Source organism: Poecilia mexicana, unplaced genomic scaffold (genome assembly GCF_051168715.1).
Source record: "Poecilia mexicana isolate PSO_F unplaced genomic scaffold, ASM5116871v1 scaffold_9, whole genome shotgun sequence".
Taxonomy (NCBI): domain Eukaryota; kingdom Metazoa; phylum Chordata; class Actinopteri; order Cyprinodontiformes; family Poeciliidae; genus Poecilia; species Poecilia mexicana.
Window position 1 is genome coordinate 29,531,004 of NW_028263378.1, and position 19,898 is coordinate 29,550,901.

At 38.0% G+C, this 19,898-nt stretch overlaps 1 protein-coding gene across 1 annotated transcript in view; it reads left to right on the forward strand.

The window, feature by feature from the left end:
• The window catches only part of ppp3cca (protein phosphatase 3, catalytic subunit, gamma isozyme, a), a 36,711-nt gene that overhangs the window by 4,862 nt on the left and 11,951 nt on the right, over positions 1 to 19,898 (forward strand). Inside the window, exons 2-8 of the mRNA XM_015010817.2 lie at positions 8,204 to 8,401; positions 10,060 to 10,184; positions 14,157 to 14,268; positions 15,258 to 15,403; positions 15,482 to 15,621; positions 17,640 to 17,717; positions 19,759 to 19,853. Coding sequence (XP_014866303.1) covers positions 8,204 to 8,401; positions 10,060 to 10,184; positions 14,157 to 14,268; positions 15,258 to 15,403; positions 15,482 to 15,621; positions 17,640 to 17,717; positions 19,759 to 19,853 — 894 coding nt within the window. The remainder of the gene's footprint in view (positions 1 to 8,203; positions 8,402 to 10,059; positions 10,185 to 14,156; positions 14,269 to 15,257; positions 15,404 to 15,481; positions 15,622 to 17,639; positions 17,718 to 19,758; positions 19,854 to 19,898) is intronic.

The following is a 19,898-nucleotide window of genomic DNA, read 5'->3' on the forward strand; positions in this document are numbered from 1 at the left end:
TGTATGTGACCGAACCGTAAGAAATCGCCTAAAGGAGGTGGGATTTCAATACAGGAAAGCTAAACGAAAACCAGCATTGACACCTAAACATAAAAGAACGAGACTCCAATGGGCTAAGGAGAGGCAATCATGGACTGTGGATGACTGGATGAAAGTTGTCTTCAGTGATGAGTCAAGAATCTGCATTGGACAAGGTGATGATGCTGGAACTTTTGTTTGGTGCCGTTCCAGTGAGATTTATGAAGAGGCCTGCCTGAAGAAAACAACCAAATTTCCACAGTCCTTGATGATATGGGGCTGCATGTCAGGCAAAGGCACTGGGGAGATGACTGTGGTTAATTCTTCTATCAATGCACAAGTTTACATTGACATTTTGGACAGTTTTCTCATCCCTTCAATTGAACAGATGTTTGGTGATGATGAAATAATTTTCCAAGATGACAATGCATCGTGCCATCGGGCAAAAACAGTGAAGGCATTCCTTGAAGAAAGACACATTCAGTCGATGTCATGGCCTGCAAATAGTCCAGATCTCAACCCAATTGAAAACCTGTGGTGGAGATTGAAAAAAATGGTCCACAAGAAGGGTCCAACCAGCAAAGCTGATCTGGCAACTGCTATCAAAGAGAGTTGGCACCAAATTGATGCAGAATACTGTTTGTCACTCATCAAGTCCATGCCTCAAAGACTGAAAGCTGTTATAAAAGCCAAAGGTGGTGCAACTAAATACTAGTGATGTATTTTGAATGGTCTTTTGTTTATGCGTTTTTCATGATTCCATACTTTTTTCCTCAGAATTGAGTGATTCCATATTTATTTCCCTGTGTTTGGTCAATAAAAGTATCATTCACTGACTTCCACAATATTTTCTCTTCATTTCTTTGAGTGTTCCTGAAAGCCAACAAGTTGCACTTTGGAACGACCTTAATATTGTATCATGTTTTTGATCTGAGTTTGTTTTACAGCATGAAATGTCTGAATGAGTGCTCATCCAAGACTGGTGATTCCATACTTTTTGCCAGGGGTTGTACCACACATTAGGGCCATAGATAGAAAAAGAAACGTACAGTAAAGTTCCACAAAAAAAAAAAACGGAGACATTTTTGGATTAATCTCAGAAATTTTCTAGAAAAAAACTCAGAAACTTCTGAGTTTGAAAAGTTGCAAGAAGACAACTCAGAATTTTTTAGATTAATCTCAGAGAAAAAATAGCTAAGCTTTAATGAGTTTGAATATTTTGGGCTAAGAATGTTTTTGTTGTTGCAAATTTATTACTTTTAAACATGGAAATTTCCACATTTTTTCTCAAATTAGTTTGTGCAAAAAATTCGGAGTTTTTGTCTAGCAATTTTTTTGACTTTTCGAACTCATAAATTTTCATGTTTTTCTTTTTTTTTTTGTTGAGAAATTTACTTCTTTTGTTTTTTTTATATCTGCAATGGCCCCAATACGCCGTCATATGACCACACCTCTCCCCTTGTTAAACTTTTTCTCTCTAAACACGCACTCGCACTCCAGTCCGCAACAAACCAACTACTTAACAATCTTTGCTATCTTATCACAGTTGGGAAAAAAAATCTGGTTCCTTCCCACTGAGCTTGTGGTTGCGCTATAGACAGACATGCCATCATTTGTTGTTTTTGGGTCAGGCAAGTAAGGGGCAACTAATGAGAGAGAAAGACAGAGAGAGAGGACATAACCCAGCCCCTGCAGACGCTGCCTCCTTCACCAGTACGACTACTTAATGCCATCGCAGCCCACATCCCGGTCTGTCTACAAGGGCACCGGGAGAATGTCCTGCCAGAGGACTGGAATGCTGTAGCTTGAGCCAGTGAGGAGAGAGTGAGTTAATTGTGGAAAGAATCTCCCGAGCAATGTTCCCAACATGGCCAGCCATAGTGTGGAGAGGGGAAGAGAATAGATAGCACTGTAAGCTGTTAGGAAACCCCAGGTCATGCAGTTCTGCTTTCGATTTTTGCACAACATAACTGTCCTAATGTGAATTTAAAATAAGTTTATTTCCATCTGAAATAATAATAATAAAAATGATAATAATAATCATGATGATAATAATAATAAGTGAAATGCAACCACTAGAGATCACAGCTTGCTATGGCAAATACACCCCAGGCTGGCTGATTTAGCTTTCAAGGCTAATACATTCACCGATAATTAGAGTAATCTGAAGTGGACTTCATGATTCATCCGGCTGCGGTACCGCTCCATTCATCTCCACCCAGCCGCAGCTTTGTAATTCAAGCCCGGCTTATTGTGTCGATTTTTGAAACAATAGCCAACATATTCTAGACGCTGGCTCATATCGCTGTCAAAAACATTATCCTGGACGGGCAGCGCGCGGCGGATGGTCTTTTCTTTGTGCCTCGTGTCGTTTGTTGTCATGCCAGACCGGGGGGTGTTGACGTGGCGCGCGGCGCAGTAGCGCGCGCGTCTGCACTTCTCAAGAGTTCATCCAACATTCATGCTAATTAGGCCAGGCAGGCTTTAATAGGAAGCCATTGTCAGGGTGGTGGTAGTTGACTATTATATTGTTAGCTCATTAGTTTTTAGCTAACTATGCTTTTTCTGGGTTATGTGTTAGGGAGGAAAATTGTGGTTTAGTTCACCGTGTCTGCATATTTTTAATTTTTTTCCCCATAAAAAACAATTCATACCCCTTGAATTTAACTTCAGACAGGGGCAATATGGATTTGTAGCAATATGGATACGTAAACCCTTTTTTTTACTGACAAAAAGTACAATGTGTGGCTTACTTTTGTTTTGAGTCAACACTTTGTGTGCTGTAATTACAATTGCTTTGTGAAATATCTCAGCCAGATTTGCACAATGTAAGACATTTTTGGCAAAATAGCTCAAGCTCAGTCAGACATGATGAAGAGTGTCTTTTAAAGTATTGTTAGGCCTGTCACCATAACTAATTTTGCTTGATGATAATGGTTCCAGAAATTATTGCAATAAACAATAACATTTTTGTTTTGAAACTACATTTATTGAAGTCATATATTATTAATGGCATAACTATGCAAGTTTGCCTTCTCAAAGACCAATAAACTTTAATTTTGTAAAAAAAAATAAAAGGAAAATACTGGAACTGGAAGATATTCCAACAAAACACATGATAACCGAAAACAATAAATAAAACGGAAACAAAACCGCACGCATCCGAAACGATAAATACAACTGATTATGAAGTCTCTGGAAACAAACCTTAAAAAATATTAATAATCAGAATGCAAGCTATCAGAGTTCATTTGAATTGATCTTGCGATTAATTGATTAAATCCCTATTGCGACAGGTTTATGCGCTGCTATAAATTTTCATTTGGATTTAGGTCTTGACTCTGACAGCCTTTCTTACACGTATATTGTGAAACACAGGTGAACTCTGTTCACTAGTTATGGTAACTTCTTAAGGCAGTTAGTTGGTTTCACAGAATTTTATTCGGATTTTATTTAAATCAAAATTCTTATTACAACTAGAAATTGTTCAAGATAAATGATAAACCATATGCTACATCGTTTATCATATTGTGAAATGAGATTTTTTTTTCTCATTTTCCTTCACTATGATGTGAACTATCACATGCATAAAGGTTTATTTGGCCATCATGTAAACTTTTTTGAATACTTTTGCAGGTATGTCTTCAAGTCTTGATCCTGCATGCAAATAAACCCAGAATTTATGAATATTGTTATTATTATTGGATGCCCTGTGATGGACTGGCGTCCAATCCAGGGTGACCCCGTCTCACCCGTCGACCGCTGCAGATGGGCGCCAGCTCCCCTGGCGACCCCACTGAGGATAAGCGTGTTAGAAAATGGGTGGATGGATGTTACTATTGGACAGCAGGACAGCCACGTCTGCTTATTTGGACTAAGTTTTCAGTTCTTCGCTGTTGAGACCCATTATTACAGTCCAGCGAGCGTAATGACTTCCAGCGACCGCTTGTGACTTTTTGTTGAAAACATCCGCCTGAGTTTTTTATTTATCTATTTATTTATTTTTTTCGGTCCTGATGCATTCCCCCATTCTTTCTTCATGTCCTTCCAGGTCCTGCTTTGTGTGCGCTCAGGTTTCCCCTTATGTGTGGCGAGGCTTTTAAGTAAACAGCCCTTGGATCTGGAAGCCCTCGCTAATAGAGGCTTTACCTAATCTGTTCTTAAGACTTGTACCTCAGCTTACAGCTCTCTTCATGGCCGTGCCTTGTAGGTCTGGGAGCACTTACTGTTTATTTATACCTCACCGGTCAACACATGACAGCTTGTCCTCAGCTCCGGGCGAGTCAAGCCTGGTCCATGCTGCTGCTGCTGTCTGTGGCCGAGCTAACATCAGTTACCGGTAATCCTTCACTTTCAGTCAAACACCACCTCCAATCCTGTGTTTAGTGACTGGACTCTATCAGATCAGCTGTAAAAACAATGTGTCATGTACTTTGTTTACTATGAAAACAGGAGAGACCTTGAATCCAGCCAACTATACACTTATACACAGCTTTGATTATTATAGACAAACACACACACTAAAAAATCATTACTGCTCCTTTCAGGTTGCACTTTGATTTGCCCTCTGAGGATGCGATAACATTCTTAGTGTCTCTTTCTCTCCTTCCTGTCCTTGTTCATTGCCTCTCTGGCACAGCTTTTATCACATGAGCAGTCCTCATCTGCACTGGCTGATATTGGAATATGTGTCACATTTGATAGCATGGGATGGGCTCTGCGCAGACATTCACATTGATTTGATTATTAGGAGTGTTGGGTCTGACCATCAGTGATGGCAAAAACCGTCCGTTTTTTACGTCTCTATAAACTGCCTGAAGTAAAGTGTGCTATTGATGCTGCATTTCTTGTAATCAGAGATGTCACCCAGAAATCCTTCCCCGGTTTCCAGTTTGCTCAGCCCGGATCGGATGGTTGCAGTAGTAGCTGGTGAAAAACATCTGATAGATTTCTATTCCAAGTCATACTGCAAAATAACGTGGAGGATTAGATTAGCTAAAAGTAAAATGTCTGTTCACTAACTTAATATACAGCATCTAAACATTAAAGCTGCCATATGTACCTTTTATTAAAAAAATCTTTTTATATTTGTAGAATCTGTTTAAAATGAGACAGAAAATCTGTCTCAAAAATCAAGCTCTTCTGTCTTCTAACTAGAAACAGCTAATCAGAGCCAGGAGGCGGGTCTTAGTGCTGCCGATCATGCCTGTGTGTATGCTTCTCCTGCAGCAGAGCCTGTTGTGAATGCTAGAGCTGGTTAATGTAGCTACCAGTGACGGCAGATAAACAGTTTTCCTGGAACGGTGAGTTAGCTAATATTTAGCTGCGTATCAGTTAAATGTACTAATTTAGCACAAAAGCCTCCTCCTGGCTCTGATTGGTTGCTTTTGGTCGGGAACGCTGAGTTTCTTCAGATGACAATAGCAGCACAGAGAGGAGGTGGAGGAGTTCGATCTGTCCACAGATATCTGTCTCTTACTGTCACAACACGATGAAACTTTCAGGTTCCGTTGAATCAGGGCAAATTAACCCGGATCTGAGTTCAGCAGTTCCCAGGAAGGATGAACATTTTACAGGACGGTTGCTCTGTTTTATCCTTTTGAACTTTATAAATCTGTGTCATGGAACTCGCTGGATTTGGAAATGTTGGGAGACTTTTCAGGATCTTAGTTAGGTTAGGATAAGTGGGCCGGTACACACAGACAGTAACAGCTATGCACTTGCTTGGGATCTTAGATGGCACCACCACCAGCTACTATTCTGTAAATGGGAGGAAATTAATTAATATTTATCATTTAAAACTTGAGTGCGCCTATCTGCGCCATACTTTGGATTTTTAATTTTTCCTGCTTAGAGCCGGTTCTAAATGACACTCTTGGTACCGTTGAAACCCAACAGTAATATGTGCTATTATTTCAATTAAATTGGAAATTTATATATTTAAGCCTGAGGCATTAAGCAACTAATCAATTAATCAATGACGATTTAAAATTAGCTTGATCATTTACATTTTTATCATTCATGTTTTTTAAGAACAATTTTGTTTACACAGGCATTTCAATCCATTTTACTTTTCTGTTTTAATTTACTGATTTTGGTTGTTTTGGACATTTAAATTTCTTACAGTTCCAGTGCAAAGTGTTCGGTACAAAATTAAAGTGTATTATTCTGTGAGAGGGCAAACTTGCTTTATTATGCCATTATCAATATATAACTCGGAAATTGTCTTAAAACAATACTATTAATGTTTATCGCATCAATTACTGGGACAATTTATCGTCCAGCAAAATTTGTTGTTGAATCAAACATATTTTTTCAGTATGTTTTAACGGTCCTAACGTATTATTATAATTAACTGGGGAGAATGTAGTTAAAATTTGAATCCTACATATAAGTGTAGCTTCTTAAAATGATTTTTGCTTCCAGTGCTAAAGTACGTACTAAACTGCTGCGATGTGTCAATGAAGGAAAAACCCAACCCTCCTCCACATTGGGACATCGAACATGTCATTATTATTTTTTGCTTGTTTCTAAATAGATATGTCACACACACAGTGTAACATCGCCCTTGCTTGTAACATAAAGTTTTAATGAGTGCTCAGCAGGAATGAGAGAAATTAAAGATTTTTAAAAGCTGTTGTAGATGTAGAATTTCTGATTGATGCATCTCTGCTTTAAAGGCGGTGCCACATCCACGCTTCAGGCCATGAGGCGGTGGCATAATGCATTTGCTGCCTGGTTTGTTATTAGCCTCTCGCTATAATCCCTCCTAACTGTTTCTGGTGGTGGGAGTGAGAGAGCCTGGATCACTCTCTGACTCTCTCTATCCCTGATTCGTTCAGGCGAGTCCAGAATAATCTGCAGACAAAGCTGCTGTCATTGTTGAAGCACAGAGTGGCTATTATTTTATAACCAGGAGTTGGACTCTTCTAACAACGACACACTTAGCATTTGTTCTTCTGTCTTGCTGCCATGTGAGGGAGAGCATTAGGTAATCGATGTCCTTCTAATTGCCAACAAGCTCTTATCAGAAGGCACCGAGTGGCTCTCTGCAGCAGAGAGCTGCTGTAGTCGATGTGGCCACGCTGTAAGTGCACTGCCATCCCAACGCTGGAATTTTCTCTTTCAGGCTGTTCAGTTTTACTTGTGCACTTAACAGCTTTTTGATCATGAAACACTCGGGCCTGAGCTTCGAAGGCGCCGACCTTTGTGATGGCAGTAAAAGGATTGTGTAGGTGGTGCGGAGCAGCTTACCTTACAGGGGGAGGGTGTGTGTGTGTGTGTGTGTGTGTGTGTGTGTGTGTGTGTGTGCTTTTCACATCCCTCACCTGCCCTGAGCATGAAGATGTTTGCCTCTCCACTTTTGTACGGTTATGATGGAAATGTGCCTGTTTTTTTTTTTTTTTTTTTTTTGTTTTTTTTATACAAATTTGATGGATTGAATTGTTGGTTCAAGTTTCGAACTTAAGTTCAGATTACGATCTGTGATTGACTGAAATTTTGTAGTTAATTAGGCTGAAACAATTAATCGGATTCATCGTGATGACTCGATTATTGAAATAATTCTTATCCAACTTAGCCTCTTGGGAAGCACCTTTTGCTTAATCACCAATTGATTAATTGATTAATAATCTATTACTAAAATAATCATTAGTTGCAACCCTAGTGTTAATACAGCCCAAAAGTAGTATGAAACTATTTCAACAATTATCAACTATTGATTGATTAATCCAAATTCAATCTCTCAGCTCTACAGTGTATAGGTATTCATTCCAGCAGAAAGATCTGAGCTTTTCACATGTTGACCTTTTAGCTGCAGATGCATCGTTTGCATATTAGGCAGCAAAAAGTTTATTTTCCTATTTGGAATTAAATAGTTTGTTTATGTGCATCTTTTAATGCATTTCTAATATTGTTTTAAAAATGGATGAAGTGTTTTAAGTGTTTTAATGAAAAAGTTTCAGAATGTGGCAAGTTGTTTTTGAATCCGATCAATTGTCAGAATAATCGATTACTAAAGTAATGGCTGCAATACCAGTGATGAACAGGCGACGTAAAACTTTTTTTTTTTAACAGAATGCACTCTCCATTATTTCTCTGCATTTGCGGATTGTTTCAGAGCTCAAAGCAGTGTCCTTGTACATGCTCACTACAATAATGTGTTTTTTCTTTGTTTGTCCTCCAGCTGTGCCGTACCCTCCTCAGCATAAGCTGACGACGAAAGAACTGTTTGAAGACGGAAAGCCCAATGCTGAGCTGCTCCGCAACCACCTGGTGAAAGAGGGCCGAGTGGAGGAGGACGTGGCCCTAAAGATCATCAACGACGGGGCCAACATCCTACGCCAGGAGAAGTGCATGCTGGAGGTTGAGGCGCCCATAACGGGTACGGTAGCGCAGTGAGCAGAGGCTGCATGTGGTCGACGTAAACTTTACACTTAGCCGTAAAAGTATTCACACCTTATGAAGTTTTTCTCATGAATTTTATATACAGAAGGAAGGACTTTGTGAAGTGGAATTACACACAATATACACAACATTGTGTGTATATTGTGTGTCAAATTTGTCTTTTTTAAATTTTCCCCAAAATTTAGTGATATTTTTACGTATATGATCAAACAATAAACTACAAATGAAATGTTTTAGTGAAGCTAATAAAGTTTCAATTTTGTGGGGAAGGAAGCTGTAAATGGTTATAGATTTACAACATAAAAAGGGTTTTAAAATTTTTCCACATAAAAAGAAAGTTTCCCTTTCTTTTGATGCAGAGGGAGGAGTCGACTGATTTTTAAAAAAAAAAATTTTTATCGATTCTCAGCAACAGGAAGAGGATTTGTGTCACTGACTTCATTTACTCTATTTAAATAAGTTTAATAAAAGAGTTGCATGCAGATTTGGGTCTGCTTTTGAGATCAAGTCGGTGAACATTTGCTGACTCATTTACTATGAAATTGAAGAAAACACAAAAAGTGTGTCTAAAAGATAAATGCTTTAAAGAAAAAGTTAATCTGCATCAAATTAATTTCTGTTTATTTATTCTATATTGGTAATCTCACTGAGACAGAGCCTCGTTCTCAAAACAAAAGTGTCCTAAATATAAAATATTTATAATGATACAAAAAGGTCATTTAATACCAGGTTTTATGTTTGATGATGTCGAACTCTGAAAAGCTTGTGGAGATTCTGACAGATTCTAAGTCCAGTTCATCAAAAAGCTTTCAGAGTGTTTTACATGCAGTCATTTATTGACTTATTGATTTCAATGTCTTTTATTCTGCACTGCATGATAGTTGACATAATTTATCAAGAACTTGAACAGCAATTGCAGTTTCACCACCGATGTTTAAAAAATCTGACTATCAAGCTGGCCGCAGTAGGATGACTGATGTTAACTGAGCATGTGCAGACATGAGCTGGTGGTCGGGAGAAATCTCAGTCAATTAGAGAAAGCCTGATGGTACAGTGAAAGAAGATGGGTATCTTGCGGAATATCATTGGAAAGCATTGGCTAAGCTAATTTATCGGTGCTCCAATTATAATTTCTGAAATTGTGCATATGGAATACATCATTATTAGTGAAGCTTATTTAGCAGTGAGCCTGTCATGATAACTTTTACTGGACGATATATTGTTCCAGAAGTTTTTGCGATAAATGATAATATTGTTGTTTTGAGACCATTTTTAAGTAATATATTGGTAATGGCACATTTAAAAACCTACATGTCGCACCAAATTGTGTTGAATAAATGTGCTTACATCTATAAAAAGTAGGCAGGTTTTAAAAATAAATTTGAGTTTTGCATATATAAAAAGCAACATAATGCATATTTTTAAAGGGAAAAAAAGTTTTTTAAAGTTTCTAAAATATATATACCAGGTAAAGCATTACAGTGAAAGTTGTAATGCTTCACTTGTGAAAGATAATCTGTTGGGCTTCTCCTTGACCCTCAGACAACAATTCAGATTGCTTCATTGCCAGACAGTTAAAAAGAAAAAGCTTTTTAGCATGTTCTGAAGTTCTGAAGGCCTGCTCTGTCTTCCCAGTGTGCGGCGATGTCCACGGACAGTTCTTTGACCTTATGAAGTTGTTTGAAGTTGGAGGCTCTCCCAGTAACACGCGGTACTTGTTCCTCGGCGACTATGTGGATCGAGGTTACTTCAGTATCGAGGTAAGCGAGAATCACATTACAATTCATCAGGGGTCACAGCACATCCGACCCTACATAAGTGTTTCTGAACCTTCAAGGCAACAGCTGTGTGCTTGATATAATTTATCAGTCAAATCAAAGCAGTTTTTGTCTGTCAAATTCCATGAAATTTAAATGGATTCTTGGTCAATCTCACTGTTCTATTGGCTGTCCTCCTTCCATTACCTCGTTTGATCCTTCTGTCTGTATTCCTTTAGTGAACGCTTCATCATTTGTTGCAAAGGATGCATCTGAAAGTATAACAAACTTCTATCATATGGAAAACTCATCTGTTTCTGCTTGACTTTACATCAGTACATTGAAGGGCTGATCTGTTCATTACTCCTTGAATAACTGATTAATAATTGGATGCAAAATGTGCTTAGTAAGAGATTTTGTTCCATAATTTCAACCAGGTGAAGCTAAATCTGCCACTTGCAGAGATTTGGCTAGGACGCGTTTGCACACAAAGGTGCTTTAAAAAAAAAAAAAAAAAAAAAAACACAATCTAAATGCTAAATTTATTAAATTTTTGTACAATTTTGGCAAAATTACTGCTCTTCAGCAAATGGATTTTTTAAAATCTGTACACTTTAGTTAACAATTAATGGATTACTAAATTAGTTATTTTAATAATCAAGTCATCACGATTAATCACAATTAATCCAATTAATCGCTTAAGCCCTTTAATATGAATAGACTCTAAGCATTATGTTAAAGAAGACATTGATATTCAAATAAGGCAGTGTCTAATTTTTCTGTAATGTAGATTTAGTTTTTGCTGTTTACAAAAACTTTGTTTTTCTAAAGCTAGCAATGAGGACTGCCTTAAACATTTTAGAAATGGGATTGGAAAAAAGTAATATGCTCTATGGTCACATTTACCAGTGATAAGGTCATCACTGTGCAAACTTGTTGCCTTGGCATTATGATCAGGGTTGCTTGGGTCTACATTTAGCAGCATAATGCTGCCATCAGACGAGGTCAGCTGACTTCTAATTAGGGACTCGTTGCAGTAACATTAATATCTGCTGAGGGAGAGGAGAGAGGTCGCCACATGGAGGAATGGTGGGAACTTCTTACTGTAAGCCTGTATTCTTCACTATCACATGAACACTAATAAGATGGATATAGTGGGAAGCATTACAGGACACAGTTACCTTGGTAACAAGGAGTCGGTGTTGCTTCGTCGAGCATTGCATTGTCGCTGAAGGCCAGCAGTTTTGCAAAAGTCTAATATTCAGAGTATGTTAGAGCTTTGTTTTTTTTTATCTTCTTCTTCTTATCTTAACTGAGGACATTCCCCTTTAACCTCTGAGAATTTGTCTGTTCCCTTTAGCTCTGCCTCTGCACATAACGCTGATGTGCATCACACACAGAGAATCTCACATTAAAGCACATGCCTCCACGCCCACAGCCCCCTTAACGCATTTCCAGAAACTTCCCCTCCTGATTCTCTTCCTTATGACGGACATGAAAAGAAAAGCTTGTTGTACCCTGCCCCCCCAACCCCCGGCCCCTCTCTCCTTTTTATGAGCATCGTCAGTTATGTGAGTCCACACCTGCTGGCTCTTGTTTCCTTGGCATCTTGTTCCAGCGACTTTAATAGCAGGCTCTGGTTGGTGTGCATGTTAAAGGAGTGGGCTGAGAGTGACAAGTGGCAGCTACTGAACAGCGCCTTGTCTGAGCTCGGAGTAGAAAGCTGCCTCATTTGGATTGTAAATGTTGCTCTGCTCTTTCTTTCTTTTTTTTAATCGGGACCTCTTGTGTGTTCAGAGGAAACATATTATTGCTTCTAATATGAAATGAGCTGGTGACAGAACAACAAATCATTGTATGGTCAGACCTGCCTCCACATGTTGGTAGTTTGAACTGCTTGTAATTTATTTATTAAAGTTTGTTATTTTAGTAGTGGCTGCCAAGACTTTATTATATTTTGGTTTCTCCCGTGATAAATAGGTTTTATTACAACACAGAATCAGTTCTCATACTCTAGGTGAAGAAAGCTTAAGATACAGTAAATTCACCTTTTATGCCACTCAATCTGAAAAATTAAGAAAAAACCCAACTGTACGTGGGGAAAAAAACCTTTTTGATAAAGATAAGGATGGGATTTTTAATGCGATAATTTCGAGTAATTAATTATGTCAATTTTAATACTCTACATTTATTTTTTTTAACAGAATTAATTCAAAGGTTTCCACTGGAAACTTTCTAGTCGCACTTTTCTGGTACATCTGTAAATCTGATGCACAAGCAACATCCACCAAAATCAGTGTTGGAGAATAAAGCTGCTTCTCTTGGTCCACTGGGTTCATTTTTGCTTAAAAAAAACAACTATCGGCTGGGACGCTGGAAAAGACTATTGTTGTGCTAAAGGGAGTTATTCAAGACTGAAATAGAATCTCAATGCTAAACATGTAGCAGCAGTACTGACGACCCCAATGCTAATGGCATTCTAAAGATAGATTTTTTTCAAGGAAGTCACAGTAACACTTAAAAGCTGGGTTTGTATAACAGCACTTTGCACCAATTTGAAGGTTGAATAACCGAAATAAACAGATTAAAAACAATAAATATATTTGTTGATGAGCTCATGCATGTTTGTTCTATAATGTAGCAGCAAAAATGTTTTTTTGAATTGAACATGTTGCTTACTTTTGTATGCAGTTTTCTTTTATTAAAATATGATTATTTGCAGTTAATTAATTACATCCCTGCAATTAACTTGAATACAAATAAAAGAATTGTGTATTTCTATAAACAACATACAGTTAGGGCTATTTATGGCAGTAACAGTCACCCTTTTAAAATAAATTGAATAGATATTTTTCATACTTTACTTTTCTCAATAGAACGACTGTAGGCTTGTGTTTCTTCCGACGAGCTCCGGGAACTTTTTGAAGTATGGGGAGATTTTCAAAATAAACTGTCTTCTGTGTCCCCAGACCTAATTCCTGTAGAAAACCCGTAAGCTGAGCTGAAGAGAAGCAAAGATAAAGAAGAACCCAGGACTCTGGTTGGCCAAGATTGAATGGTCGAAGAACCATTTCTGTGCTCAACCTTGTGAAATGTTATAGTAGAGGACAAAATGCTGTAGTAGTGGCAAAATATTAAGGGCACTTGATGCATTCATATTACCTATGTGCACAGATCTTTGTTGCTATTTTGTAAAATAACACAATTTCGCATTTGCAGTGTCTCCATTGAATAAGAAATGAAATTAAAAATCACATGTGAATAAGCTTGTTTACACGACAAGTCATTAAAAACCATGGCAGTGGCGGACGTAAACACTTGCATGAGATATGTTCATAATTCATTGCTCATCATCAGCCAATCAGAGGAGACACCGAAGTCTTATTCAGGCATTGGAGCGACACACTCCTTATAGTTGGTGGCGATTACATATGTGACATTTTGGAGATATTATATTTACAACACGTTGGAATGACACTACTTTTTCTGAACTGTGCGATGCTGTGAGAGTTCTGGTGGATCCAGCTTTTTGGACACATCGGTCCAAAGAAAACCAGAAACAAACTAATCTTCGTCACCTTCTTTGTCGTTTCTGCCAGTAGTAACATCCAGCTGTAGATCACGTGACTTGTGTGATGCGAAAAAAGTGTTTTCTATGCAGTTTTGCATCTGTTGTGGCATGACTGAAAAACCACCTCATCCTACCGCAAGTTTTTTTTAATCGAAAAACGTCGGCTTGTTCGAAAACGTTTCCATTGAACACATTTATTTTCAATTTCCTCAACTCTGTGGTAAGCAGAATCGCAGCTATTGGTGGCAGAAATTGTGCAACTTATTTTTGTTCACCACTTGGGCCTGACAAATAAAAGACTATGTCTTGAGCATTTAGTCTTCAGAGCATAATAATGAACTTGACGCCCAAAATCCACTTGTTCCACTTTCCCATCATGTCTCTCTGCTGTCGTCTTTCTGCAGTGCGTTCTCTACCTCTGGTCGCTTAAGATCAACCACCCCACGACGCTCTTCCTCCTGCGTGGGAACCACGAGTGCCGGCACCTCACCGAGTACTTCACCTTCAAACAGGAATGTAAGTGCACCACTTTCCTCCATGTCAAGGCTAGGCAATCTAGTGTGCTCTTACACACTTTGTACCACTTGATAGTAGCTAATCAGTCTGATTTCAGACAGTCCGGGCAAACAGGTGTGGCACCCGGTGACCTATCGGCTAACAAGCTTTAACTAGGACTAGCATGTTTGAATTCTGTTTTTCTGCTGTGTGATATTTTCATTTTCTTCTGATCGGGTCGTTATTGAAGCTGATAATTTGTTCCGAAGCAACACACCTGGTTAAATAAAGACTAAATAAACTTTTTTGAAGTTTAGACAGATTATCAGCATGAGCGTCCCAGAGGAAGAGGCAACTTTCCTTTTCATGTAGCTGGAGAATGAAAAGCAGCGAACCATGACGCTGATGTTTTCCAATAGAGCTACACACCTATTGAGTTCAATCTGCAGCAGCTGTGTGTGTGAATGTGTGTGTTTTGTCTGCATGTACTTAAAGCTGATGTGTAAGTCTGTCACAATAAGCAATTAATCGCATAATAAATTAAACTGAGTGCAAAAAATTTAATTTGGACACCAGGGGTTAAAGAGACGGTGTTCTTTAATAGCACGTGAAAAGCTGCCATTTTGAGAAACGCTACAGACATCCGACACGCAGGAAGAAGCGAAAGCGCTGCGCAGCGCAAGTCTAAACCCGGCCTTCAGCTTCAAGGCAGATAAATTTTCCTCGAGGAATTATAATAATCGAGGTACTCTAATCACTCAAGGGATCGTTTCAACCCTAATTTAAATTATAAAATAGCTAAATTTAAAGCAGTGCTCAGTCTGTTTACCTAAAGTTCTACAATCAGTTACTAAATGAGACTTCCAAACTCAGTTTTTTTGGGGGGTTTTTTCACTTCCAGTGTTAATCATGTACATCGCAATGCTGTGGCTCTGCTGCTTCCTAAAAGTCCGACTTCCTCCTGACCTGATCGATAATCTGTGATTTGTCGTTGTGTTTTTAATTGGCAGGTAAAATCAAATACTCTGAGCGGGTATATGATGCCTGCATGGAAGCCTTCGACTGCCTGCCACTGGCTGCCCTGCTCAACCAGCAGTTCCTGTGTGTTCACGGGGGACTCTCGCCAGAAATCAACTGCTTAGACGACATAAGAAAAGTCAGTGGTCTAGTGTCCATCGTTAATCAGTCCAAGTCCCACCAATATATCAAGTCTATCCATGTGTGTGTTCAACAGTTAGATAGATTTAAAGAGCCGCCGGCGTTTGGGCCGATGTGTGACCTGATCTGGGCCGACCCCGGTGAGGACTACGGCAGCGAAAAGACATCCGAACACTTCAATCACAACTCTGTCCGAGGCTGCTCATACTTTTTCAGGTATTTTGGTCCGTTCCCTGCACAATAAACTGCTTTTTTGTGAAATAAACTTTCCCTTTTTTCCTAAGAAATAAAACCTAGTAAAAGACCAGGTGTAAGCTGTAATAGATACATTTCTTGATGAACTTTCAAAAGGTGCTTTCTGAAGACTGGTTTTACTGATTAAAAAGAAGCTACAAATTTTTTGTTGTCACGATTTGATTCAAAATCGATTTTCGATTCAAAATGATTATTCATAAAGATATTTGCTTTAATCTATTGCAGTGTGAAGTATCCTCATGATCTAGCCCTGTCTGCTTTGGAAGGCAGAATGACAAATGGAGACATTAAGATATCTTGTTCACATTTATCAAGTTTTAAATATTAATCCACGCTTAGATAGAATGACTCCCTGCATGCTCAGTTTTTCTTTAATGAAGTGTCACGAACAGACAGTATGGGTTTTAGCCTTTTGACAGTCTATGTAGTTATTTAGAGAAGAACCAAAAATATGTACTTAAATGGTCTCCCGTTGGATAAACGCTCCACATTCACGTTGACAGCGGATACAAAAATCGGATAGTGGAAGGCCTATATCAATAGATAGTTGTACGTTTAGTTGTACAAATTTATGGGCACGTTTGTTCATGGCTGTTTTCACATTTATTGCGCTGTCCTTATTAGTCTCCATGTTGCGAAACTTGACGTCACTCAAAGGAAATATTACCTTGACATTAAAAAAGACACAGCGGGACGGATCATCCGGGAAGGACAGGGAGAGCCTCACTAAAACTCCTTGGATGTCCGACAAATCCTGGGGCTTTGCAGCGGTTCAGTGGACAGTGATTACTTTCAAAGTAACGAACAAATCAAAGCGCGATTGGACTTGGATGTAACGCAACACATTATAGAAATGTAGTGAAGTAGAAAGTACAGATACTTACTGTAAAATGTAGTGGAGTAAAAGTTGAAAGTACCCACGATTAAATGTAAATCTTAAGGAAAGTACAGATACATGAAAAATGTACTGAAATACAGCAACGGGATACTTCATTCCATCCCACTACTGAGAATATGGTGTAGCTCAGGTCAGCTGTAGCATTTGCAGTGTTCTCAAAGTGCTCAATGTTCATTTTGCGAGTCTTCCACAAGGTAAATCTCATATCTAGCTCAGTCTTTCTGGAGATTCTGTAAAAAGACAAAATGAATCAAAATGTTTGCCTTCAACGAAGACGAGTCCGGATGAATCCCTCTTTCTCTTTTTTGTAGCTTCCTGTTTATTGTGGCACTTTCAGCGCAACGCGTACGTTCCAGTACCGTCTGCGTGGCGACATCAGCAGCTCCCATATAGTTACAAAATGGGGCCAACAAATGGCAAATTTGTTTAATTTCTTTATGTTTTAAAATCAATTTTGGGACATTAATAAGTGAGAATTGTGATTCTATGGGACATTGAAGAAAAAAAACAAACCTTCTCCAGCACAAGAAGGTATCTAGTGCTCACTACAATCCATTTTTTCCTTCAATGTCCCTCTATGAGCTCCATACAATTCTTATGTGAATGAATGTTTTTTTTTTTTTTTTGCACACCCCTATTAAGAAGGTTAGGTCCAGATGAAGTACGCGCACAAATAGGGCTTCACAAATAGGTCAACAGATGCACTTTGTTCTGCATCTTTGGTGAAAATGGATCAGTTATAGTCAGGCACAGACTGGAGTTATGGCATTTTCTAGGTGAAATCATAACCAGCCCCTTTCAGAGATATAAATCACCAGTTTGAACAAAAAAACTATAGTGAATAAAGTATGTTTATGTTTCATCGGAAGCTCTAAAGTAACAGTTTATGTTCTTTTTATAATATAATAATCAAGAGATACAGACACGTTTTCCAGCTAGCAGCTACAAAGAGTCAGTCAGGTAATTGGTCTCAAGCGGTCTTATGTTGTTTCCTGTAATGCTTTTAAATTCGTGAAAAGCTTTGACCTTTTTTTTTTTTTAATGTTATAACATTGTTTTCCTCTTTTTTCTTCCTTTGCAGCTACGCAGCAGTTTGTGACTTTTTGGTAAATAATAACTTGCTCTCAGTAATAAGAGCCCATGAAGCGCAGGATGCAGGGTGAGTACTATGCTGCGCCTTTGAAAAGCGCTCACACAGTTTCACCTTTTGTCACAAGTTAACCTTGAGCTTCAGAGTGTTACAAGGGATTTATATTTGGTAGAGCAGTGCAAAGTGCTGCATTAATTGTAAGATGAAAGAAAATTTAAGAGGTCTTCAAACTTGTTTGCAAGTCAAAACTTTAAAAGGCATTTTATTAATTAATTAATTAATTAATTAAAAAGTAAAAGAAAAATCTGTAGAATACTCCGTTTTTATTTTTCAATCAAATTACTCAATCATCAGAATAATTCATTAGAATACTCAATTACCAAACTAATTGTTGCAGCTCTTATTTAAAATAGGTTACATTCCATACACTGATCATGGATGGACAAATTTAGCTGAAAGGTGGTGCAGACTTCTGCTTTCATCGTCTCCATGGAGACGGGGAGGGAAAATAATGTTATCATCAAACTTTTTAAATACATTTTAACTACTGAATTCATGTAGTAAGCAGGCCTGTCACAATAAATCAGTTAATCACATAATAAATTGAAAAAGATTTCAATAATTTTCTTTTGCATGATTTATCATTTTCTGGATGTTACACAAGTTTACAAAATTCACATGTCACATGTCTGCAACCCAACAATGCCACCAAAGTAAATAACCCAAGAAAAGCATATTAAACACAGACCAAACATCAATAGCAAACATTTATCCCATATAATTTCTTCTTTTGGGCAGCAAAAGTTTGTCATTCAACATTTCAGAAGACATATTTAATGTACCACTCACGTTGAAATTACAGCGAAGGCTGACAGGTCAGCAGCAGCTGACAACCCACTCAGAAATAACTTTGAGGACGTTGGCTCTTCCTCAGACATAACTTCCCCGTCCGGGTCAATTTGTTTTTTTTTTTTGGGGGGGGAACAGTGAAAAAATAGTTCCCAAAGACTGAGCTTTCATCATGATAGCAGACTTCCCCATCCGGGGTCGTTTTCAGTTCATTAAAAAACGCACCACCTGGTGATGTTTTTTTTTTTTTTTTTTTTTTTTTTTTTTAAATAAATCAACATCTGTGGTTTCAAATTCAACTCTCTGTCCCTCAGAACAAACTTCCCCGTCCGAGTTAGTTTTGTCTTTGGAGAAGACTATGTTATGGAAGTAAATATGAGCCATCAGAATTTGAATAAAAAATGCATCTGAAACTTGAATGTTGTATATTTGCGCTTCCTTTTTCAATTTAAAAAAAAAAGTTCAGTGTCATTATTTGTACATGTTTGCAATTTTCATTTGTTAAAAAAATTCACATTACTATTTCAAAGTGATGAAATTTTCAATATATATTTTTTTTTCAGTGTTAAAAAAATTCAGCATATAAAAAACTTCAACTTTTAAAAATTCAAATGCAATATTTTCAGTGTCCTAAAAATTCAACTTGCTCAAATTCGCTGTCTCAAATTCAGCGTCTAAAAGTTCGCTGTACAAAAATGGCAGGGTTACTCCAGGTCACAGACATTAGCAATTGTTGTCAGGCTTCAACACCCAGAATGCTGTTTAGAATAGCTTTCTGTGGCTTTTTCATCATAACCTGTGTGGAGTAGTCTGACACTGATGCCTGTTTGGTCTGATTTCACATGCTAGGCTCTACTCTTGTGGTGGGAGGAGATTTGTGTATAGGAGACTTAATCAACATAAACAGCCCAGTTTTAGACTCTGCAGCAGAGATCTGCAGCCTTTAAAATCCACTAACATCGCATTGCACCAACACTGTATGTTTAGAGCCACAAATGTTACGTGACCTTTAAAAAAAAAAAAAAACTTCACCGTTTTTGATAAATATCTCAAGACGTTTGTCATTTTTTAAAGAGAAGCTGTTTCTTTTTTTCCTAAGTTTTGCAATAAAACAGAAAAAATGCACTACCTTTATTTATTATCTTATCACATAAAATCCCATTAAAACATTGTGTTGTTTTTGTGAAAAGATTACAGCAGTATGTGAAATGTTCTGGCTTGGCAAACTGAGGATCTGACTTTGTTGTTTTTTCCCCAACAGGTACAGGATGTACAGGAAAAGCCAGACCACAGGCTTCCCGTCATTAATCACAATCTTTTCAGCTCCAAATTATTTAGACGTCTACAACAACAAAGGTTTCAACCTTTTTTTTGTTTGTTTTGTCTTTTTCCTGTTGTGTT